Source organism: Periplaneta americana, chromosome 9, assembly GCF_040183065.1.
Source record: "Periplaneta americana isolate PAMFEO1 chromosome 9, P.americana_PAMFEO1_priV1, whole genome shotgun sequence".
NCBI lineage: Eukaryota > Metazoa > Arthropoda > Insecta > Blattodea > Blattidae > Periplaneta > Periplaneta americana.
The window spans coordinates 92,021,127-92,047,777 of NC_091125.1; the positions used below are offsets into that span (position 1 = coordinate 92,021,127).

Here is a 26,651-nt window from a genome sequence, read left to right on the forward strand (position 1 = left end):
CCGTTATCCATTTCAGCGAGTGCTGACGACCACTGCTCTAGGCCTCTCAACTACATCAGGGCCACATGCAGGCAGAAGGTATGCAGTTTGTTGTGATGAAAGGAGTTTTGGGGTATACCTAAAATAATTCAGTGCATTCTATTTTTCTTGTACTGCTACTTCAACTTTCCCATTTTATCACATTGCTATCTCATCATTTCTGGACAGCTACTCTAGTTTAAAGGGGACCTTATAATAGGAACGGAATAAACAACTTAACCCTTCTTAATAGATTTCTATATTTTAAAAGAAATGCTAAGTAATTCAATTACCAGTGGTATGTTGCAAGAGTATTCAATCTGAGGTTACGTCAATGATTTCACCAGTTCGGTTACAGAATTAATCCAGCTTGAACAGATAAGATAGGAGCAAGATTGTCATACAAATTATCAGTCAATTTGCGATATCCAGTCTTCGTGGCGAAATTCACCAGGTAAGAGAAAAAAAACCAAACGAGTTACTGTATATTGTTAATTAATACACTTGTAGGACTAGGAATACAATTATTACTTTACCTTACATGCTTAGATCACTTCATATTGATACTTGATCTAGAATTTTAACTCAAGGTTTTCTTCAGCGAGTCAAAAGTCAAAACTAGTCGAATTTTTAGGAAACAGTAAGTATTACATATTTATAATTCTTACTATATTAAATTAGTAATAGAATTTAAGCTATAAACAATGAAACATGAAATCATTACAACCTATTTCTAGAAGTCTCTCAGTTTTTGTTATCAGCATGTCATGAGTGAAACAACAAATATCGTGATGATGAAAAATGATTTGCGTCAAGATATTCAGGAAAATATACACTTCTGAAATTTGTGATATCAGGAAAGGAGATTTAAACTACAGGGAAACGACTAAAAATTTAAAGTTTTGAGAAAACTATAATTTAAAGCTTCATGTTGCTGTGAAAAATCCAATTAACACACTCTAACTTGAAACTTAAAAGCATAGTATATGTAAAACATGATTAACACAATTTCGAGTAATTTCAATAACTTTTGGAGTTTTCACAGCAACTTAATATGCAGGTTTCTCAAAATTTTAAATTTTGAGCTGTTTCGACCTGTCGATATATTAACCCACTTGTTGTTTATTTATTATATTTGCCATAACAGCATTAGTGAAAAAAAAAATAAAATAGAAATTTCTGTGAAAATAAACATCGTTTCTTATCAAAAAAATGCATTATCAATTTTCTATTATAAACTTACATTTTAATAAGATATCGGAACTTCCAAATTTTTCCTGGAATTAGAATAAACCCACATAATGATTTTTACTCAAAGTTAAATTAATTATCCTTATTTAAAAAAACACAAAATGGTGTTTTACACAAAATCGACTTAATAACATTGTTTCATTCCTTGCGCAAAATAAAAAATAATAACATATGAAGTAGCCTCAGCAATTAGTCGGAAAAATTAATATAGTGTAAATTTTCGTTCAATGGAAAACTTTTAGAGCAAGAATTTTATGACTTAAAATATCTTTAAAAGTTACTAAATTTGACCGTAATCGCAATAGAAGAATGTCTATAGAATCACACAGATAAACAGGAAATCTTCAGATAAAAAACTTCTACGCTGTATCGAGGATACACCGGCACGTAAAAAAGTAATCCATTTTCGGGAATGAAACTACAGTTGTGTTGCTAAAGAAGTTTTAGTTAAGTTTCCGTTTATAATAGAGAATATGGGTCTATGATAAGAGAAATAATTAATGAACGACATGCATGTATTTTATCTTCATATGAAGTGATATTCCAAAATAAATTCTAACTCACAACAAATTATTCACTACGTAGGCCTATTGTACGTGTTCATCATCATTTTAATACTGATTAACTCGCCATACAAGACAAAGGAGTGGTAACACGGGTCTGTAGCTGCTCTCGATATCGAGATTGAACGCGCGGCAAATTCATACATGCAAATTCGGCGCCCTCATACCCGTAGCGAAGGGAAGTAGCTTCATAGGACGGCATCTAGAAGTTACACTGTTTTTATTACTGAACTACTAATAATATTACTATTCGACTGTGCTTCATAGCTTTATTACAGTACACATTTTAATTTCTGCCATGGATCCCAGAACGGGTGTCGATACTCGATGAGGTGAAAGACGTATCCACGTCAAAAAAGTGATAGGTAATTTCTGAAATCACTTGCCTTGCTTCAAATGTTTTAGTATGTAATGTTTAGTTTAGGCAAGGTTGAACTTAAAGATTAAAATAAATACTGCCAGAGGTAGAATGAGTACATTCAATACATATCCAATAATATTAGACAATGGAGAGAGACATCGTGCGGAATGACGCATTGAAATAAGGGGAAATGGGAGGAGAAATACGCAATAAATCATCTTTACAGGAGAATTTGGGATTTTGAGGAAGAATATATGTGAGCTCTAAACTTGTTGGTCACTTGTCTCACTCCCTTTTTCACTGTACCGTTTAAAGAACTTAGGAAACTTTTGAAGAAGAAAGCTAGATCGTGGATATAGCCTAATAGCTCCTATATGAGGATGAGGAGGATCATGTGGAAAACTTCTTGCATGCATAAAGCCAAATCTCCGGTAACAAAAATACTGAAAACATTTCCGAGAAAATCTCATTATCACCAACATCACAATACAGTCTCCATATACTTGGTTTAAAGAAAGGTAACAATAATTGTGACCAAAACTTGTTAAGAATTTAGTAGGTATTTAGTATTTATTTAACATGGTAAACATAAGGCCATCAGGCCTTCTCTTCCTCTCTACCAGGGGATTACAACTACAATATGAAGAATGCAATTTTGTTACAATTATAATTACAATTAACATTATATGTACATTTACAATTTCAATAGAAATCAAAGCACTAAAAGATTACCTGATTAATAAAGGCTAGACAATTTACTGTAGAATTAAGAAAAAAAATTGTTTTACTGAAATACAAATTAAACATAGAATAATAAAATTATATAGTGAAAAAAATTACCGGATATTGAAATATTTTGTGCCAGAATAAGATAACTATTTACATGTCTGAACGAGTCTCAATTACTGACAAAGTATAGTAAGTTTGCGTTTGAATTCAATTTTATTTCGGCAGTCTCTGATGCTAGCAGGTAGCGAATTCCAGAGTCTTAGCAGGGTTACTGTGAAAGAGGATGAGTAAGAATGGAATTTTGAAAAACATTCTGATATTAAATTAAAGGATACAGACTCGAGAACGCGAGGATTAAGATCTTCTGAGAAGAAGATGAGCATTTGTTTTACAATTTTTTACAATCCTTACTTACTTATGACTTTTAAGGTACCCGAAGGTTCATTGCCGCCCTCACATAAGCCCGCCATCGGTCCCTATCCTGAGTAAGATTAATCCAGTCCCTACCATCATATCCCACCTTCCTCAAATCCATTTTAATATTATCTTCCCACCTACATCTCGGCCTCCCAAAACGTCTTATTCCCTTCGGCCTCCCAACTCTCTTATGCATTTCTGGATTCCCCATACGTACTACATGCCCTGCCCATCTCAAACGTCTGGATTTAATGTTCATAATTATGTCAGGTGAAGAATACAATGCGTGCAGTTCTGCGTTGTGTAACTTTCTCCATTCTCCTGTAACTTCATCCCTCTTAGCCCGAAATATTTTCCTTAACACCTTATTTTCAAATACTCTTAACCTCTCTTTCTCTCTCAAAGTGAGAGTCTACGTTTCACAACCATACAGAACAACCGGTAATATAGGCCTAACTGTTTTTTAAATTCTAACTTTCAAGTTTTTTGAGAGCAGACTGGATGATAAAAACTTCTTAACCGAATAATAACATACATTTCTCATATTTATTCTGCTTTTAATTTCCTCCCAAGTATCATTTATATTTGTTACTGTTGTTTCAAGATATTTGAATTTTTCCACCTCTTAAAAGAATAAACTTCCAATTTTATATTTCTATTACGTACAATATTCTGTTCACGAGACATAATCCCCGTATAATTGCGTGGAACGTTTGACTGTTATATGACTTCATAATTGAGGGATTGATTGCAAGAAAGGCACTTCTCTCAAATACAAGTCTTGAGAAAATTGATGTTGAAAATTCAAACCGTAATAATGATACCTATGCACGCCTTTACATTTTGGGTACTCCTAACCCCTATGATCACAGTATTGAACTACAACTTGGTGATCATATACATAACAGATCAGAGAATACAATAAAGCACTCAAAAAGGGCACATCCTCTAAAATGCCCTTCTTGCACACAGCCCCTCAATTATAATCATAAGTGACCACTTGATAAAAATCATCTTAGCATAATCTTAAAAAAGTACTTTAACTTTTAATGAAAATGTAGTGATACAGAAATTTTCGCCGACATTTTTCCAGAATAGGTGCTCTTTTAAATGTTCCACGTCAAAAGAACAAGTGGACGTTTCCACTTCGGTTTATTACGATAAGAACGACGATGATCGTAAGAGAAGCATTTCTTATTGCCGTCATAGCAAATATAGATAATTTTTTTTCAGTTTATTAAGAAGATAATTATTTTCGTCATCGTCCTTGATATGGCTGACAACGTGGAGTTAATTTCACAAATAAGAGACAGAGCAAAACCGTCAGTTGATAAGGAGATAAAAGTTGATTAATTATGTTACTAATTTAGATAATCTTAAATTTGAAGTAGATTATAATGCGATTTATATAAGAGTAGTGGTAGTAGTAATAGTAGCAGTTATAGTAGTATCAAATAATTTTTAAAATGTCGCATACGGAGCGATCCACGATTCTTGCGAAGGAACTGCACAATGTTATTTCGTTGTCCAAAACTGACTCGAAGACACTCTCGGCAACTTTTGGGTTCGAAATTTATTCTTCTAAAAATTACATTGAATTTTTTATCTATATATCTGTGGCTCAAACGCTACCGCGCTGGCCTTCCAACTACGCGGCCGGGATTCGATTCCCGACCAGGTCGTAATGGAATTTGTGTTGGGCAAACAGAAGGTGCCTAGGATTCTTATCGGGGTAGTCCCGTTGCCCTCTATAATTTCACCAACACCTTCCACCTTTCCCTCATTTAATACATCATATAGTTAAGAACAGAATGGGGTCAAGTCTTGTTCGTTTCAGATGTTGCTCCTTGCCCTGGGGCTTATCAGGATACTCGTCTGCGGGTGGGACATAGCTCTGTCAGGGCTGAGTCAGGATCGTGAATCCGATGCTGATAGATGGGCCAATCTGTTAGCAACGAACTTACAAATGTCATCCAGTTACCCGACAGATTTGGACGATAATCGCATATAATTATATAAGAAGCAGAATGGGCCAAAACAAGGCCAACTTCAAAGATCCGTTCGGAGTTCAGACCTCAAAAAGCCGAGCCAAGCAAAGAGCTATGTAGCTGAAAAGTGTAATTTCAGATTCACAACACTAGCTACTGCGGTTTGGTCTAGGGGTAGGCCTATTGCGTGCTATTTAAATCTGAAGTTGAAAAATTCTAAAACTATAGAGATGGGATCGATATATCGGGTTTTACGAAATACCGATATTTTTGTTTAGATACAGCGATATGTCGATATCGAAATTTTGATTCAAATATCGTATAATAAAACGGTTTACTCATAAATTTATAGATTTTTTGTGGAATTATTATCATTATCAACAACAACAAAATCCACACTAGATAACTCCGATAATTATATATATATATATATATATATATATATATATATGATCTATATTATCAAGTTTATAAATCATCCCTTGTAAATTATTGTCATTTTATAATATTTATTAATGCCATATTTTATTTGAGTTCGCAGAGTTTTAATTACCTTAATCAAATCCTGTAGCATTAATTTTGTCTGTAGTACAAACCACAGATTAAAGGCTAAAATTATTAAGGCTTTGTAATCAGAAATTAAAAAAAGGATATTAGAATAGGCAAACAAGCATTGTAGTTAACCAGCTATGTTAACGACATAGTCCTTAGCTTACTGCACAAATAAAAGATGGCTACAAATGCGGTTGCATAAATTCAAATTCATTGGAACAAAATACAATATGGAAGTGTCTATAAATAAAATCAAATCAATAACATTTATCTATTGATCCACGCGTGTTAGACGAGAAAGAAAGCCACCGGCGTGGCTCAGTCGGTTAAAGCATTTGTCTACCGGTCTGAAGTTGCGCTCGGGCGCGGGTTCGACTCCCGCTTGGGCTGATAACCTGGTTGGGTTTTTTTCGAGGTTTTCCCCAACCGTAAGGTGAATGCGAGGTAATCTATAGCGAATTCTCGTCCTCATCTCGCCAAATACCATCTCGCTAGCACCAATCTCATCGATGCTAAATAACCTAGTAGTTGATACAGCATCGTTAAGTAACCAACTAAAATAAAAAAAACGAGAAAGAAAAGGCAAAATTATAGAACAACCTATGACATTTAAAAACTTCGATGTTAAGGTCAATACCAGTGAAAGAAATCTCAAGTAAAGCCATCCACCTAGCAAACAATGCAAACAATATATCTGGATGTCTAAACAGTAACATTTCAAATATAATATTTTCAGAATATAAGCAAAAGTAAGAACAGGCTTATAGGACTAATACTAACTTACGGCTGTGAACGCCCAAGGGAAACTCAGAAAACAATTAAAATTGTAAGAAAAATATCCAGAAATTCTAAAAAGACAAAAATCGTAGTTGTATTATTAGAGATGTATGCAAAGTCGAAACCATCAAATTTTTTTATAACACAAGAATGGATTGCAACCAACACATAAGCAAAATGTAGGATAAGAGATTAGCCAAACGTGTAAGCGAATTTATTTATTAAAACCGCAGCATTGATGAAAAAATGTCATTATACCTTGGAAGTGAAATGAAATGACTGTCAATAAGCTATCAGCGTAGAAGAAAGAGAACTTTACATGATAGTTCCTATTTTTTCTCAACAGTTCATTGTTAGTGTTTACCGACATTTTAAAACTTACACAATATAAATATACTTGGCTAGACTCTAGACAGCAGTCTTTATGTACAGTCACTTCCACTTGAGATAAAATGAGATATGAAATTGATAACGAGCAAACAATCACTACCAACGCGAAATTCGAACCCATAACCGTGGTTTTCCCTTTCCCATAATACAAAACTTATGCATCTTGATTCCTACGTATATCACGACGGATACAGAATTGAACAGCTTACCCGCGGCAATCTTTCAGGGTGGTCCTCTCAAAATAAATACATTCAAGGAAAGGTTGAGAAGATTAGACTGAAAATGTAATTGTAGGTGCAGTGTAATTATCGAATTTGTGTCATGTAATTAATTAAGTTGATATATAATTAATTAAGATGATATGTAATTAAGTTGATATGTAATTAATTAAGATGATATGTAATTAAGTTGATATGTAATTAATTAAGGTGATATGTAATTACTTAAGTTGGTAATAGTTGAGTTTAATAGAAGTACTTATAAGTTAGGATTACTTTTGCTTATTGAAGGCGGTATTATAGCATAGCTTTTATTTATAGTCCTAGGTTTATTGCGTCTATTTATTTATAGCTAGAATTATATTTACGTTTATTTTACATTTTAATGCTGTAATTATTGTAAAGCTTATTAATATAATTATTGTAATGTTATTATTGTATATTATATATCACTGCCACCGGGTTTATACCCAATTGCAGTGTTAAATATATATATATATATATATATATATATATATATATATATTAAGGGATATAATAATTAAAGAATATAATTTTATTGTCAATCAAAACAACAATCGTGACGTAAACCCGCTGCTGAGTTGATTACGCATTCTCCATTACGAAAGTGATAAGATATAAACTGTTTGTCGATTAAAAACAGTATACTGATTACAAAATTGGATTACCTGAACGTAAATTCATAAAAGATTAGCATCGTTCGTCTTAAGAAATTCGATAGAAGTCTATTCTCAAACACTGAGACTAACTCAATGTTCTCTATCTCAAATTAAATATATAGATCAATATATAGATCGGATCATTTTATACAAGTCTCGAGATGGGGTTTTGCCGTCACAGCCCCAAACTGTGACAGCTTTGGAAAAATCGCTGTAGCAGATAATAGCGATTTTGTCACAGTGTGGTTTTTGTGTTAATATGATTCTTGCCAATTGTAAATGTTTCTCATTACGAGCCGACATATGTTTTTGTTTATCACTCTTCAGCAAATTGACATACCGGTGTCATGTCTTATATCAGTAACAGTGATTACCGCGACGGATTTAGCTAAAAACGCTCTGGACTGTTTTATCGCGATATGTGGGCGCATATATTCGGTGAAACATTCGTGGAAGAATATATAGAGAATACATGGTAGCTTGAATATCAAAGAGAGCCGACCTTTAGACTGCGAAGATAATTAATTATATTCCAGTCGAGTCAATCATTTCATTTGTAGTTGTCTGGACTCATGAGTTGTGACATATATGTACATCAGTCGCCATCGCTATTAGCCATATATCGGAATGATTATTTCTCGGAGCTGTGATTTTGGAACTACAATCATAGTCGGAGTCAGTGACAAACGTGTCACAGCGACAGAATCACATGTCTTCAAATCACACCCCACTACTATAAGTGTCGGTCTGGCTGGCGCATAGTGCTGGCCTTCTGTGCCCGAGGTTGCGTTTTCGATTCCGGCTAAGGTCGATGGGATTTAAGTGTGCTTAAACGCTACAGGCTCATGTCAGTAGATTTACTGGCATGTAAAAGAGCTCCTGCGGGAAAAAATTCTGGCACACGGCGATGCTGATATAACCTCGGCAGTTGCGAACGTCGTTAAATAAACCATTTTTTTACACGGCTCAATTCTGTTCATTATAGAAGAAAGACACATTTTACAGAAGTCGATATAAGGACCAAATAATTTTTGCTTCTAATGGAAATATCCTCAACTTGTCGTTATTCGTCCCCACTCTACTATATGGGTTCTTAGTCGCTAGTGTCGAGAAGCATAGCCCACTTAGTTCGTCAGACACTATCGAGAGTGCATCACTGCTGTTGGTCTACATTACACTCGTAATGAATGAATGAATGAATGAATGAATGAATGAATGAATGAATGAATGAATGATGATGATGATGATGATGATGATGATGATGATGATGGAGAATTGGTGGGACGTCACAGGGGAACCGGAGCATCAGGAGAAAACCTTTGTGTTGCCTGGACCATAGGCTTGCCTAACGTAAGTTTTAAATTCAGTTTGGAGCGGGATTTGAACCTGGGCCTCCTGGTTTATAAGCCAACCTCACTAACTCTGAGCCACCATGGCGGAAGAGCCAAATTATTAACCTAGATAAACTATCCCATGTAGACTTCGTTATATTAAAGATAGCTCTGGAATGAATGGCAAGAAAAGAGATATTATTGGACCAGAATTATAAAAAATACAATGCTGTTACAGAACACAAAGTTAAATCGCTTAACATTTGCCGCTTATTCACAAAAATTAATTTCACGGAAAGGAATCGCAGTTACTTATTTTTAGTAGGTTAGCAGGTTATTTTACGACGCTTTATCAACAGCTTAGGTTATTTAGCGTCTGAATGAGATGAAGGTGATAATGCCGGTGAAATGAGTCCGGGGTCCAGCACCGATAGTTACCCAGCATTTTCTCGTAGGCCTAATGGGTTGATGGAAAACCTCAACCAGTTAACTTGCCCCGACCGGGAATCGAACCCGGGCGACCTGGCTTCGCGGCCAGACGTGCTAACCGTTACTCCACAGGTGTGGACAGTTATTTATTTTCCCAAACGCCATTATTAGTTATGTTATATTAATAACGTAATCTATTATTTATTAATGAAATTTGAGAACAGTATGATAATCTCTGCGGATGAGAAAGACCTTAGTGGCCATTTCCTACCACTTGCAGTTAGAGAGGTAATTAATTTTGCTTTGAGATCAACGGAGAATATGTGTTTGTGAACGCGAAAAATATCGTGATTGAGTGGTCGCGCTACGTACTGTATAAATCACTTATGTACAGGGTTCCCTATACCTGTAGCCTATATAACGCTTCCTCACAGCGTTATTTTCTGTTATAAAACTCGCACGGTGACCGCGAAATCGGCTGCCGTTTCTACTGTAATAACTTTAGTTTCTAAAATCTATTTAGTGAGAAAAATATTTATAAACGATTTAGAATTCAATACAATGCATCTTACCTGTATCACAAGAGATAATATTCAAAATGTCCTCCTCCTGCTTCAATACATTTCTGACATCCCCAGAAATTGTTCTGAAATACTCAACTAATCCCTTCTTGCGAAATACTCGAAATTATTTGTTGGAAAATTTCTTTTTCTTTTGCATAACTCAAAACTAGAAAAATTCACTGCAATATACAAAGAATGATAAAAAAAACGTAATATCTTGCACTACACTATGCACCAATGACTAATATTTTCAATGTTCTCAAACAACTTCTACCAAAAAATATAACAGCTTACACTACATTATGCACAAATTAGTAATACCTTCAGTAGCACACAACAGACAGAAGTGAACTGCACGCAGGTATCACCAGACAAATGTCCACGAACTTCGGTACGTGCGACAGAAGCGCTGGCGGACAACCAACGTTTCTGTACGTCCAGTGGAGTCATATAGCCTACGAAGCACTCAGTTGCTGTTTGATCTTCTTTTATACGTAATATGTTTGCTATCCTATTCCTTGTTATTCGACCAGACAGTTTATGAATTAAAGGAATTGAAAATGTTTTTAAATTTTCTGTTATCCCTTCGATTATTCTATAGTCTCTATTAAGGTATGCGTTCATTGCATCGTATCGCACGGATCGAACGAATCACACGGATCGGAAAAAAAAAATCTTTTCTGTAATTGTTATGTAACCGCGTTCACTACAGCTTATCGCACGCATCGGCTATCGGTAAATCCGTCCACGATTCTAGAAGGAACAAATTTTCTGGTGCCTACGATCATGGCCTTCTTTAATAAATCAACTGTAATTGCTCAACTGTTAATATTACGTTAATGTGTTTTATTGTGCCATTTCTATCGTAATATGTGTGTTCTTGTAGAGAGTAGTTGGATGTAATCAAAGATGGGGGGGGGGGAGGAACCTACAAAGGAGTACTTGTTTCGGGTACAAAGCACGTACGGTCAAAAGACCCGTGCATTGGATTTTAGACAAAATTATGATAATATAAAATTTGTATGTATAATATTACTCAATAAATCCATCTATCTATCTAATATTACGTTATGCCATGTTCAGTGCAGCGCGAAGCTAGAAGATTGAAAGCTTACTTCACTTGTAGAAAACTACGAAGATTTGTAAGCTGAGGCATCCCCATTACAATAATCAAATCGTTTCTTACATATCATGGTTGTTTTTATGAAACAGAAAATAATTTTTCAGGAGGAAGAAAAAATTAATTAAATGTCAATAGGCCTACACTGATCCTCGATGATATCATTTATATTATCATATTCATAAACGTTTTCTATTGAATTGTTTTATTTTCTGTACGCCTATTGATTTTTAATTAACTTTTTCTTCCTCCTGAAAAAAAATTATTTTCTGTATTGTCATATAGAAGGTTTCTTCCTCCTGAAAAAATTATTTTCTGTATTGCCACATAGAAGATTTCATAAAAGCAACGACGATATATTATGTAACCAATATATCTTTCGTTTCTTCCTTTTCAATTAATAAGCGTGAAATAATTACAATTCCTTCCTCGCTATCACTCAGAATTAATAGGCCTAACCTCAAAATGCTTCTATTTTAAATGCTAATACCGTACGTCATAATGTTTTAAACCAAACAACTAATAGGGGAGGCGATGAGGTAGAGCAGTTACAGTGAACGCACTGCACTGAAAATATCAGTTGCGTGTGATTTGTCCGAGGAGTGCGATACGATGTAGTGAACGCCTATCTTAAGGGTTCGTTTTCTTTTAAAAATTTTCGAAGAGTATCTTTCCATTTTGATTTATTCTAACTCTACTGTTCCATTTGTAAATGTCTTGCTTTCGTGCTGAATTTGTTGACACATACAAAATATTTAAAAAAGTAACTTACTTAAATTGAAGTAGATGATGGTAAGCACGACTAATGTTGCAAAGTAAAGTCAGATTATATTTGTAGATTTAAACTCTTTCGCAGGTGTCAAATCAACAGACCGCACAATGGCTCTGCGCAAACTGACCCCAGAACTTGAGGAACTGGCTAAAAAGGAGTGCAATGAGGAACCTGCGAGGCTGCAACAAGACTTACAGCATATAAGGGATTGGCTGGCCAAACAGCCTCACCTCAAATCCAGGACAGGCAAGTCCAGTTTGCTTAACTAAAAACATCTCATTAGGTACTGTGCATAAAACCAGGCGAATTCTGTTACATTTTGTCAATGAAGTGTTTAGGGGGAGGCAGAGGTGAATATTTCAAAATCCACAAAATTTATCCGATTTGTTTGAAATTGATCATGGATACTAAGTATGTTATTAGTAATGGACATACCAAGTTTCAACTTTCTAAGTACAATAGTTCTGTAAATTTAATAATTTTATAAAACTTTATATCGTTTGATATAAAATGCTCCATGCACCATATTGTAAGAAATTTTCAATATTTCTTTTTATTTATATGTCCAAAGAAGGTACATAAATAATGATAAGTATTAGATTATTATGGGAATAATATAGTAATACAGTTATCTTGGTTTTAATGTCATACTTTTAAGGGCACAAAATCAAAAACTAACATGGGAATATCAAAATAAAGGTAATAAAAATAGAAAAAAAATTTTCATTTTTCTTCAGTTTTGTTCGAAAATTTCACCTCTGCCTCCCCTTAGGAGTTACAGTCTTCTTTCTAGTATTATTTTTCACCAGCCATTTCCATTCCATCGTTACTTTTTGGTTAACAAAATCATCTTACACGTAATCAAGTGATCATAAGCATTAATAATATCATCCTTACATGGGTTTTTAGGCATTTATTATAATTAGATTTTTGTGTATTCCACTGTGTCATGGAACTTAACTTTTTCTTGCCGCCATTCGGTATTAAACCCAGGATCTTCCATTCCGTAGCACTTGTTCTGTCAACTGTGCTACCATCTGGAATTAAAATTTTCAGCTGACAAGCAACTTTTTCAATGTGTATTGCCAAAAATTAATATTTCAGTTTCTTGATATGATTCTGAAGTAGTGTCTGTCTTTAATAAAAATATGACAGCAGTAAATATTCAAAGTACAAAGTTATAAGTATTCTATATATAGGACACACAATACATACAAAATACTTAATGAAAGAACGATGAAAATCTCTGAAGCATGAATGTCAACTGTTAAGCATGGGTTTCACAAAGGCCGCTCATGTTCTGGTAAAGTATTTATTCTGAAACAAATGACAGAGATATGACTTAAATTTAATTTCGAAACACATACCGCATTCAATGACCTTTAAATGGCATTCGATGAAATAGACAGAAACAGATTGTGACACATTACGTAAATAAGTGAATATCCTCAACAATTGATTGAAGTGGTTAAAACCATATTATATATGAAAAAAAAAATATGTAGGCCAGAATTAAATTTTATTAAGCAAAGCGAGTTAGTTCAGGGCATCCTGAAAACTACTGTTATGTATATTGAGGACTTGCGTTCAACTCTCCAAACTTATATCACAGTCTAGTATATACAGTCACGAAGCTGAATACGTAGTAAATATGCGTTCATAGATAGTTGTTAACCACTAGGATCGCACCTATCGGCTCATCACAGACAATGCGAAATAGTACCTGCAGATTCTATTATTCCTAGTACCCTCACAACTCAAGCTTCGTGACTGTATATAATAGACTGTGCTTATATATTGTATCTACGCTGTAGCAAATGCAACTTTCGAGAGGCTTTTAAATTCTATATATGACCAGGTTAGAAATGTGTGTAAAAACAAAAATGTTTTCTTTCGTGAAAAATGAAGTAGTTCTTACCATTTTTGTAAATGTTATAACTTGTACAGTTTTCCTGTGAACTCCATTAACAAAATTGCGCTAAGCAATGAATACTGGACAATTTTATGAACTCATTATATGCAGGGATTTTCTGTTTAATTTAGCGAGTTTCTGTATTTGTTATTCACTATTCTTCGCCTATTCTGATGTGCTGTTTACAGACGACCAATTCCTCACGATGTTCCTGCGCGGCTGCAAGTTCTCTCTGGAGCGCACCAAGGCCAAGCTGGACATGTACCACACGCTGAAGACCGCCCTGCCGGAGTTCTACACCAACCGAGACCCCATGCTGCCTGAGATACAACACTTAATGAAGCTAGGGTAAGACGTGTAAACATTCATCAAATATAATCTCTAATTTTAGACGTCATTTTCAATGACGCGATGATAAGATGGCAAAGGAGCGATACACAAAATTTAGGAGTGCTCCAACATTTCATCCATAGTGTTCTGCCCAAGGGCAGGTCTTTCACTGCAAATCCAGCATTCTCCAAACTTTTCTGTTTTCTGCCTTCCCTTTAGTCTCCGCATATGCTTATTCGTTTGATTTATTCTTATTGAATCCAAATTGTTCTAACATGATAATGGGTTACTTATCGAGATGATACACGCTCTCATACAGAACTTTTTTCGACGACCTTTAAGGAAGCTGGTAGAACGAATATGTACCCGTAATTTTCGAGCGAGATGTCGACCTGGTTGGCGAGTTGGAATAGCACTGGCCTTCTATGCCCAAGGTTGCGGGTTCGATCCCGGGTCAGGTCGATGGCATTACAGTGTGCTTAATTGCGACAGGCTCATGTCAGTAGATTTACTGGCATGTAAAAGAACTCCTGCAGGACAAAATTCCGGCACATCCGGCGACGCTGATATAACCTCTGCAGTTGCGAGCGTCGTTAAATAAAACATAACCTTTAACATTTAACATCGAGCGAGATTTCGTCTCCTTTTTCGAATAAAGAAATAGCTATTTAATATTTCAATTTCTCTGGAAATACACAATTAAACGTTGAATAGTTACATAAATAACATTGGGGGTTTGCTACTAATCGTATTATTTTATGAACCGGATTTTAATATCTTACTCGTAATTTCATCATGCCCGGAGAATTTTTGGATCTTGATTCCATTAAATTGTAATAAATTATTTCTCATTGATTTCTTTAAAGATATTGGAAACTGTGAAATATGTAAGAGTAGGCCTACACACAGTTGCCAAAAAATTGATAGAATTATTGTTATTATTACCGTAACATTATTATTATTATTATTATTATTATTATTATTATTATTATTATTATGTGGGATATTTAGGTTATCAGTTATCAAGGAAAATATTTGTGGAATACATTTGTAATTTATGTTGTATCAGTATCGGATGCTGTTGTCTTATTTGTAAGAAAAGTATAGCTAGTTTCCTTACTTCCAGATATATTCAAGAATATATTATGAAACGCACTGAATTTACTATTCATATCATCGATATCATATACTGATTCCCAGGTTTCCATTTGTGTAGTTAGAAAATGTCATCAGAGTTCCTGTATGGTGAAAGGCGCTTGGTATTCTGTCTAGCCAGCAAGACATTAGGCGCAATCGCTTGAAAGTCGGATTGGTTGGATACTCAACCTCGCCGGTTGTTCTGCAACCGGTCGAATATAAACCGGTTCTAAGCGCTGCTCTGCAGCTCTCTGATCTCTCCATATCCATCTGTCACGGAATCTTAGATTTAGAAATCGACGAACATTGACACTTGCCCGACCCAAACATTGAAATGAGCAGAAGTTCCATCGTGCATGAAGTATGTGTTTCGTCGTATTTCTAACGGCACATGGTATAATAGGGCAAACAAGGTGTACTGTAAGAACACTTTGTATTTTTCTCTGTTAAGCCTGGGTGGAAGAACATGAGGTCCCACCGATACGTCACCAACAATGCCCGGCCCAAACATTGACATATCCATGTAGTACGCTATTTTTTTCATAATGTACTGCATCATAATGTATGCAGAATTCTAGAAAAATGGCTGTAAAAAGGAAATAAAGCGTTTTCGGATCAATGTTCATATAACATTTTTTTTTCTTTCTCTACATGAGAGAAATATACCCCCTAAAATTTTGACATATATTTTAGTTACATCCTGTATAGGCCTACTTTCTTTGAAAATAATGTCCATACCTGCCTTAACACTTCTGCTGAACTGGCTTTTGTACTGCGAAATAAAAAAAGGATATATTTTTTTATTATTTTAGGACGGAGTAAGTTGCGTGGCGAAACACATATATTTAAAAAAGAAAAGGTTTAGGAACTTTTGAAAGAAATCAATAAATCCCAAGAAGATAAAAATGGATTTTACAAAGGCATGACAGTAATTATTCCATCTTAACTGAGCTACTGGTCTGACAAATATTTCCTCTACAGCATACCTGCACAAACAGCGCTCAACGAGCGCGCGTGCTCCTTCGGAGCGGGAGAGCAGTGTTTTCCGCTCGCCGAAACGTAGAGGAAGATACGTCAGAATGGCATAGACTTGCTATAGTTAGAGGAGGGGGAAACGACCACTCAGTTATCTAGTGGAGTGCAGTGTGTAGGCCTATTCTCAGTAACTGTTTCACGTTGCTTACCTACTGCTACAGTACAGTATGGAGGAATCTAAAAGACGGAACATAACATTTAACATTTAACGATTTACAGCTCGAACTTATTGATCTTCAATGTGACCTAAGGACTAAAGATCGTTTGAATAATAGGGCCTACTACTAGCCTGGTTGAGGTTTACTAGACTAAACATTAGCAATAATATCTACGACTACACAGGCTGGTTTTGAAAATAATTGCTATGTTTGGCTCAACATTTATTTCTATAATCAACTTTAATAAAGTTCTATAATCAACTTTAATAAAGGCAGACATCGAACATCTATAACTGATGTTTCATTACGATCAGTATGCTACTGTTCCTTTCAGCTGCCAACAGCATAAAACCTCGTTTTGACCTACTGATAAATAAAAATATAACCAAATGATATTGTACATTTAAGTAGCTATAGAATTCCTATTACTTCTGTAAAATAAACATTTCTTTATTAATTAATAATAGTCCAAGATAGTTTTGCAAACACTGAACGGGAATTCATTCCATAAACACTCGTAATAGTAATTCCTTTTGTGTATATTCTGTACGAGATCACCCCTTCTTCCAGTCCACAGTTATACAGAGCGCAGCTAATATTGCATTCCGCTCATGAGCTGTGAGCCGGCTCGGAGAGCGCAAACCTTGTGCAGGCCTGCTCTACAGAGTACAGTGTACATTTCCAAAAAGAAATGTTCTAGCAGGTATTAGTCAACACCTATAAAATCAGATAATCTCTTCCATTTTGACGGGATTGTCATTTGAATTTGATACTTAGGAAAATGATCTTATAGCGACCAGAGCCGGGTTAATTCTATTAACAATCAGATGTGAAAGCTTCTTCTTGCCTCTAGAATTCAAGTGTAGGCCATGAGATGTGTAATCATCTCTATCAATACTATTTATTTCTGTCACCATCAATAAGAAGCATTGGGCTTCATTAAAGCATGTCCAAGCCACACATTCAATTTCCTTACCCTCCTATAAAGCCAAGGCTTGTCATGTCTGTCGTTAGATAACCTCGTAATTGATACAGCGTCATTAAATTGCTGAACTAAAAGAAAGAAATGGCACAAATCGCAGCATTAATTTGAGTAATTTAGAACAACCTGAAAGAATCCAACCACTATCCTCTGTGTTCAAGAGTTGTAAAGTGGTCTTCCTATTATTGAAAGATGTATCTGATAATGAAAACGATTTCAAATTTCCGGCAGGGTTTTAGTGCCACTACCAGAACCCGATGATCAAGGTAGGCGGGTGGCGATCATGCGACAAGGACTGTATGATCCCAATAAGATCAAGATCCAGGACGTGTTCAAGTTCAACATGATGTTGATGGATGTACTTCTGGAAGAAGACGATCGGTCGGTGATATGTGGAACTGTGTCAATTCTGGACCACGACAAGATGACCATGGCGCACATGATGCATTTCAGCCCGTCCCTGGCTAAGAAGGGCACAACCCTCTTCCAGGTAAAGCAAGGAAAGGATTATTCATTCTGCATCCCAAATTATCTTCCTTCCATTTATTTTAATAGTCATTTTTCATTATAATTACTTCATTTCTCCGTTTTATTCTCGTGCAGTATGCGGCAAAACGAACAATACTGAAATTACAAACATACTCTGAAAATCAAGATAAGCCATTATACCAGAAAAGGTAATATAAGAATGATCCCATACGACAAACGTCTCGACGATAGCTAACATTGTTGTGTTATTTGATGCCGCATTGTACTGGTACTGCTTTTTAACGTGGCGCAAGCTCGGCCCATTCTGATGCCCAACTTCGTATGACCGGAAATAATGCTCGACGATAAACACCCTCTCCTCTGTTGTGAGAACCATAATTGCAGCACTAACCCCAACACTGAATATACAATATTATGCCAAACTATCATATAAAATAAATACTTGGTTGCTGGAGAAACATGGACAGCAGGTGAGCGATAATTTGAGTATTGTCGCATATTATATTTATTTTCTCCTCTAATTAGTCTTAATCATCTCTAACTAAACCCTTCTTTTCATTATTCAACTCAACCCTCATATCACTTTCCTTATTCATGTTCTTTTATGCCTTTTCTTGTCCTTACAGTTGTGTTGCCTATTCCTCGCCAACACCAAAGTTGTAATTTCACTTTAAGTAACTTTTCAGTGTAAAGCGCAGTTCAATTAAATGTTGCAGCTACTCCTACCACTTCATCTATTATTCAACATCCTACTAGTTCTCCTCTTAGGCTACTAGTACCACTACTCCCCCTAATCTTCTTCCTTCTCCTCTTTCTTAATCTTCCTCCTCCTTCTTCTTCCTAGTACTATTTCAGAGTCCCATCCTACTCTCCTCCCAGTTCTACTCCTACTTTTCCTACTTCTAGTCCTATTACTCCTCGCCCTCCAACTGCGTTTTCTCCTTGTATTATTATTCATTCTTTAGTACTACTCCTACACCTACTCCTTCTCCTAGTCCCACTCCTAATTCTCTTTCCATTCATACTCCTCTTCTCACTCCTACTCCTCTTTTCACTACTTCTACTCCTCTTCTTCACACTCCTACTTCTACTCCTACTCCTCTTCACACTCCTACTTCTACTCCTACTCCTCTTCACACTCCTACTTCTACTACTACTCCTCTTCACACTCCTACTTCTACTCCTACTTCTACTCCTACTGCTCTTCACACTCCTACTCCTCTTCCTACTCCTACTCCTACTGCTCTTCACACTCCTACTCCTCTTCCTACTCCTACTCCTACTGCTCTTCACACTCCTACTCCTTTTCCTACTCCTACTCCTACTGCTCTTCACACTCCTACTTCTACTCCTACTCCTCTTCACACTCCTACTTCTACTCCTACTCCTCTTCACACTCCTACTTCTACTCCTACTCCTCTTCACACTCCTACTTCTACTCCTACTCCTCTTTCCACTACTACTTCTACTTCTACTCCTACTGCTCTTCACACTCCTACTCCTCTTCCTACTCCTACTCCTACTGCTCTTCACACTCCTACTTCTACTCCTACTCCTCTTCACACTCCTACTTCTACTCCTACTCCTCTTCACACTTCTACTTCTACTCCTACTCCTCTTCACACTCCTACTTCTACTCCTACTCCTTTTCACACTCCTACTTCTACTCCTACTCCTCTTCACACTCCTAGTTCTACTCCTACTCCTCTTTCCACTACTACTTCTACTTCTATTCCTAATCCTCTTCACACTCCTACTTCTACTCCTACTCCTCTTCACACTCCTACTCCTCTTCACACTCCTACTTCTACTCCTACTCCTCTTCCCACTCCCACTCCTACTCCTCTTCCCACTTCTACTTCTACTCCTCTTCATACTCCTACTTCTACTCCTACTCCTCCTCCTCTTTCCACTACTACTTCTGCTTCTACTCTTACTCCTCTTCACACTCCTACTTCTACTCCTACTCCTCTTCCTACTCCTCCTCCTCTTTCCACTACTACTTCTACTCCTACTCCTCTTCCCACTCCCACTCCTACTCTTGTTCCCACTCCTACTCTTTCGACTCCTCATATTTCTACTCCTCTTTCTACTTCTACTACTCCTCCTCTTCTCACTCCTACTTCTCTTTTTACTCCAACTAGTATTACTCCTATTCCTATTTCTCCTCCTCATCGTACCACCACAACCACCACCACCACCACCACCACCACCACCACTACTCCTCCTTTTACTACTTATAATTTTACTCCTACTTCTCCTCCTAGTCTCCCTCCAAACCCCTACTCGTCCTCCAGTACCGGTACTACTATTCGTACTCCTAGTTACACTCTTCCTCCTCCTAATCGCACTCGAGTCCTACTCCTCCACCTACGACTACTATGACTAATACTACCACTACCATTACTACCATCACGACCTACTAACACTACCTATCACAAAGACAACTACTATTATTATTACTATTACTAGTACTTTTACTATTACTACTACTATTACTATTACTGCTTATTAATATTACTCCGACTACGACTGCTGCTCCTACCAAAGACGTTATATAGGTCCCTACCATCACCACCAACACTACCACTACTACTACTATTAGTACCAATACTACTACTACTAACTACCACCAACACTAATACGACCACTACTACCACCGCTACTACCATTACTACTACTACTCCTACTCCTCTCCATCTTATTTATTCACCGCTCTTATTATTTCCTCATACCTTAAGCTTCTTCCTTAGTTTTCGCCCATCTTCTTAATTTTCTTCCTTTCCTCCCACATGTCTCACTTCTACTCCGTAGCTTTTCTTTTCCTTTATTTATTACCCTTCTTTATAATCTGCATTTTATGATCCTTTATCACTTTTATTACTATTTTTTCTACTATCCTTCCTTTTCATTTATCATTTCACGTTCCTCTAGCTTATTATTTTATATCACCTTATACCCTCCTCCTCATTATACCCTTATGCTTATTTCCCAATCTTATTCTGTTTTAACCTCCTTCTCTTCTGCCGCCTCTCCTCTTTCTACTCATGTCACTTGTACCCTTAATCTTCTGCCGTCTCTTCTCTTCTTTTGTCGTCTCTTCTCCTCCTACTCTTCTACAGTCTCTTTTCCTCCTACTCTTCTACCGCTTACTCTTCTACTTTTCTGCCGTCTCTTTTCCTGTCTCTCCCACTTCTAACTTCTTCCGTCTCTTCTCTTCCTACTCTTACGCCGTCTCTCCTTTGTCTACCCTTCTGTTGCCTCTTCTCATCCTGTTTTTCTATCACTCTTTCTTTTCCTCTTGCCTCTCTTCTTTTGTCTCGTAGTAGGCTTTCTTCCTTATTTTATTATTCACCAATAGTTACGTTTTTCCACATACATCTCTACATCTCCATTTCTTATCATTCTATTTTCTCATTTATTTATATATTTAGTTTCTTATTCTATTCTTGCTTCTCTATTTTACATTCCGTCTCCTTTTATTCTTTATCTTCCTCAAATTCCTCTTCGTTATCCTTCTTTCACTTTTTATTCAATATCTTTTCTCTTCTTCTTCTTCCTCTTATCTGATCTTTTTTCCTAATGTTTCTTCCCCTGCATTTTCTTTTATCTTCTTTCTGGCATGTTCGTCATTGGTTTCACTTACTGTTCCGTCTCGACCTTCTCCACAGGAAGGGTATCCTATCCGGCCCAAAGCCATGCATCATATCAACTTCAACTCAGCGTTCACGGCCATCTTCAATATGTTTAAGTCATTCATGAAAGAGAAGCTGCAGAAGAGGGTAAGTAGTGATAGCCAATAGACTGCTTATGTGCAAACTAGGGCATGAGTCATGCCACCTATACCCATTTCTACATCCGTCTAAGCATTCTTAGCACTCAACTGAATCATTGCGCAAATTTTAATGAAGTTTGTAAAAGCACAGTGTCATCACTTGACATAATAGGCACCATATTCTGTAACCTCACATATTTAATCAATTCAATACGGATTACGATTAAATTTCTGAAGCAGGAAATATAATAAAGTGAATTAAATAACTATGGAATGCAATTTATTGATATTATGCAAAACATAATATTAAAAAAATCCTTAAAATTTCTTTAAGGTATAAGTAAGGTAAATAATAGTCACCAGAGGATGGTTTTATACCTATGAATTACTGTTATATAAGAAACAAAAATATGAAGGAAAACATTCACCGTGTATAAAATTCAAAAATATAAATCTATATTTCATTCCAAATTTATATGGAAGAATAAATGCCATTAGGCTCTAATAGAAAATTTAGGTGAGTTAACTAAGGTTGATGGGATGGGCCAAATTATGTAAAGAATGATGTACTTTTGCTAAAAGATGTAGTTACACATTAAGTGAAATTTAAAGAGAAAGAAGTAGATAATTTAAACCAAATGCGGTGCACTACTATTTCAGTACTTGTAACACGTATGTTTGAACAATTTGAATTGTATTAATTCCATTCTTTCCCTCAGCTGCACATGCATTCTGGTATTGAAACTATGTTCGAAAGCGTTCCTAAGAGAATTCTACCACTGGAATATGGAGGAGAGGCAGGCCCAATTGATAAACTAGCGGGTAAGTATATATTAAAAGACAGTCTATAAGAGTGACAAGATAAGATTACCGATGGATTAAATGCGAGATTCAATTTTCGTTTTACTTTTACTGTATTCTCTGCATTACTCGCTCTCCGACCAACAATCTGATGATGAAGGATGAGTGGAACAGAGAAAAATTCTCTCCGGCACCGGGATTTGGACCAGGGTTTTTCAGCTCTACGTGCTGACGCTCTATCCACTAAGCCACACCGGATTCCCATCCTGATGTCGAATTGACTCCTCTCAGTTTAAGTTCTTAGCTGGAGGGATGTACAATAATCTATTCTGCTCTTCTAGGGTTGGATTAAATAGACATTTGGACATTATAAACACACATAGCAGAAGGAAAAAAACACTGTTATTATCAATGTCTATATTTTGCATTTGTATTACAAGAAACTGTAGGCTTACTCAGTTATACTTCACAAAGTAGTGGTTTGTAAATTATAATTTATTAATATGATTTTATACAGTATTTGAAGCAAAAAAATATTGCAGTAATTTCGAAACAACAAGAAACGAACAAGTATTTCATTTTACGTTGTAGATAGGCTACTAATTATTTTGAAGTAATAGACCCTACTCTTTCATTGTTCGTCGAGCATTATTATTTACATTGGACCATTGGTACACAAATGTTGAAGAAAATATTATACTCCCAATTAATTACATACAGTAGGACATTGTGAAGTTATTACACTGAAATCACTTCCTTGCTGTATGCCAATATAAATTAACATTAATATTAATAAGTAATATAAATTAAGTTTAGAATTTAAATTCACATATAGTTTATTTGGAAAACGTTGAGAGCAAGTATCAACAAGTTGGGAGCGTTACTGAAAGAAATTAAAAGTGTATTTCACAGGCTGTGAAGCTACGATATTCTCTTTATGGCAGGTTTAAAGATTTATTAATGTAAGTATATTAAATTAATATAGTGACGTGAGATGGAAAATTTTCCATTATATTTTTTACAGAAAAGTTTTCCGCCTTGCAAATAGTTGTTTTCTTCGCTCCTTACAACCTCAAGAGCCTCACATGTATTCCTCACTATATTCTCATCACTTACCAGTTTATGAAATGAAAGTCGTTAAGTCGCCTAATCTTTGATGGCTGTGTTAGTACAGACTCCAAAACAACGCCATTGTCAAGTTCGTTTTGCCGTGAGAGTACTGATTAAGAAATAAGCGCTGGCAATATATTTTGAGAACTTTACCAATCTGATCTAAACTGTCACAACACTATTACCTCGACATAGGCTGATGAAACCCATTCGTTTTAAAATAATTATTGTTGGCTGAGGAAAACATTGTAACAATTATGTTATATGATTCATAATTTCTCTTCTCCATTATCTGTGAACTTCTCACTTTATTTATCATAACTCATTCACAGACATAGCCAAATCGGCACCCGTACTGAAATTGTGTTACTGAAACAAAAGCTGCTGCAGGTACTGAATAGCCCTATCGCGTTCCCCTCCAAGGCGATTCACTCCCTCCGAGTAGTAGGGGAATAGGGATACCTTATGCGAAGTTTTACCGTTAGATGGCAAGAGCGTTCCATGCGACACAACATGTTGTAGGGCTATATTATGTCATAATGCTACAGTAGATTACGTTCTCATGCTTGTTGGTTTTCTGTGCGTGTCAAATTATATTTAAGTTATAATTATTTTGTATAACCTAGTATATTTTAATACAATTTAGTATTTTCTTACACCATAATTTAATTTAAATTACAATAAATAACAGCATAAACTTGCATAATACTGAGCGATTCCCCTTAAGAGATGGATGGAGAAATCTGCAGTATGCAGAATATAGATACGAGTAAATTGAATATTGAATATTCATGAACATAAACCAGAACTTTGAGAACGAGGTGCAGGAGTAAAAAAATAGAAATATTGTCGAAGATGAATATTACTTCTTTAATCATTAGTACTGTAAAACCAGGATATGCAGCCACCAATGTGTTTTTATAGGGAAGGGACTATCGAGATTTAATTCCTCATATTATTTTCTCTAATTGCAGAAATATCAAATGCAATGTTTGATAAGATGATATAATATAAGCGCAGTAATATCACGATTATTCCTGTGTGTTTGTAGGTTAAGAACATGCAGTTTTCAGTACTATGTAGGATGATTTTGAAAATTTTAATTTAAAACATGGTTTTAATTAGTCTACAGCACATTAAAAACATTATTCACGAAATGGATTTCACTATGGATCGTCCTGGATAATAAACATCGAGAGTTTACTGCAGGCGTAAAATGCTGGCGTAAACTTCGGAGACTTCTAGAAGTACTGAACGTACTGAATATAATCTAACATAGCTTGCTGTTGACGTTGCATATGCTTTTATTAATTTTTCTTTCCCTTCCTCCAAAATTAAACTGTAGCCAGCAATTCCTTACTTGAAGTAGTTATTTTTGTTTAACAGCTAGCACTTACGAGGCGCAATTTAATTGGTTAAATTTTTTAAGGTTTAAAGGATATATTCAGAATATTTCAGGACCTGAATAAAGACAAAAGGCTTTCCCTGGTTTTTAAATATAGGAACATAACAAAAATTTGGCATTTTGAGTTGTTTTTAAGAGTATTTATTGTACTAATACACTACGTAAATCATCAATGTTTATTACAGGAAAACAAATGCACACGCAAAGCGCATCCCTCAAAGTACACGCGCGCTATCTGTTGGTGCTATTTCAGGATATCCCTACAGAGCGTGCACATCGCACAGAGACAGTTGCACAATGTGCGCGACTGCACAATGTGCAGGGTTTTGGCATGCCTGACTTATAACGTTTGTGAATAACGTGTGTAAGAGCGAAATAGTCAATATAATTACTGGTAGGCAATCAGATTTATCCACACGAACTATCACCGTCATTTTTAATGTCACAATTTATTATTGTCATTATTATTAATTGCATTATAATTGTTGTGATAATTTCTACAATTAGTCTATCAGTGTCATAAATGTGTTATTATTCTCACGTTTTGTATTTAAATGATTTATCAATCTTGTCTTTAATGTAGCCAATACTGTCAACGCCATCATTTCATTTCATAGCACTTCCATAATTGAAGACCTCCCTCGAAAAAGGCTGTAACATGAAATTAATTAAATATGTGACTTCGGTGGAAAAAGCAATTTTGAAGCATTCTTTATAACAATAAATGATTGCATCCAATAGCTGAATAAACTTGTATCCTAGATTAATCAAATGGTTCTGCCAGTAAATATAGACTTAACGAAATATGGCCCTGAAATTATTTTCCTTCATCTTGCCACGTGTATTATAGATTTGTTGGTTACATCCTTATTCGAGGGAGGTCTTCAATTATTTATTTCATTGTTACATTGTAGAAGAATGGAAGAAGAAGGTGGAGGCACGGAGGGACTGGCTCATAGAGTCTGAGAAGTACGGCTGTAACGAGAAGAAGCGCCCGGGCAAACCCAAGACACATGAAGACCTCTTCGGCCTGGAGGGCTCCTTCAGACAGCTGAACGTGGACTAGGATAATATATACATCACTTCTGTATTTCATAAATAAACACATATTTACTAACAACCAGAGTGATAATGCTAAATGTTCAAAGCCTGATAGCGGAAGTTTTCGATCAACTACTTTCACCTCAATACATTGGCCAATTTTAAACATTTGTAATACATTTATGCTTACTAGATGCTTAGATAAATGTAGTTGTTATAGAATTTTGGTTTCATACAGCTGACACATTGTCCAATAATGTTATTTATTGCAGTTTGTCCTCAATAAATGGCAGAAAGATTTTCGCTTACTATGGAAA

General features: G+C 35.7%; 1 protein-coding gene across 2 annotated transcripts; it reads left to right on the forward strand.

Annotated features, from left to right (window-relative positions):
- Window positions 1–321: 321 nt before the first annotated feature.
- Window positions 322–26,651, forward strand: LOC138706236 (retinol-binding protein pinta-like). Of its 2 annotated transcripts, none has more exons than XM_069835283.1 (7): window positions 322–472; window positions 12,244–12,405; window positions 14,260–14,419; window positions 17,945–18,203; window positions 21,874–21,984; window positions 22,697–22,799; window positions 26,208–26,651. In XM_069835283.1, exons 2-7 carry the CDS (start codon window positions 12,267–12,269, stop codon window positions 26,357–26,359), a joined length of 924 nt encoding a protein of 307 aa, XP_069691384.1. In that variant the 5' UTR covers window positions 322–472; window positions 12,244–12,266; the 3' UTR covers window positions 26,360–26,651. The 2 variants fall into 2 exon arrangements, with proteins under 2 accessions (XP_069691384.1, XP_069691385.1); XM_069835284.1 differs by lacking the exon at window positions 322–472 and adding an exon at window positions 506–658.

Bases quoted from the DNA above. Each gene is read 5' to 3' on its own strand.
- LOC138706236 (XM_069835283.1), top strand. From the start codon at position 12,267: ATGGCTCTGCGCAAACTGACCCCAGAACTTGAGGAACTGGCTAAAAAG. The intron at 21,985-22,696 runs GTAAGTAGTGAT...TCTTTCCCTCAG, and splicing joins AAGAGAAGCTGCAGAAGAGG to CTGCACATGCATTCTGGTAT. The intron at 22,800-26,207 runs GTAAGTATATAT...GTTACATTGTAG, and splicing joins CCCAATTGATAAACTAGCGG to AAGAATGGAAGAAGAAGGTG.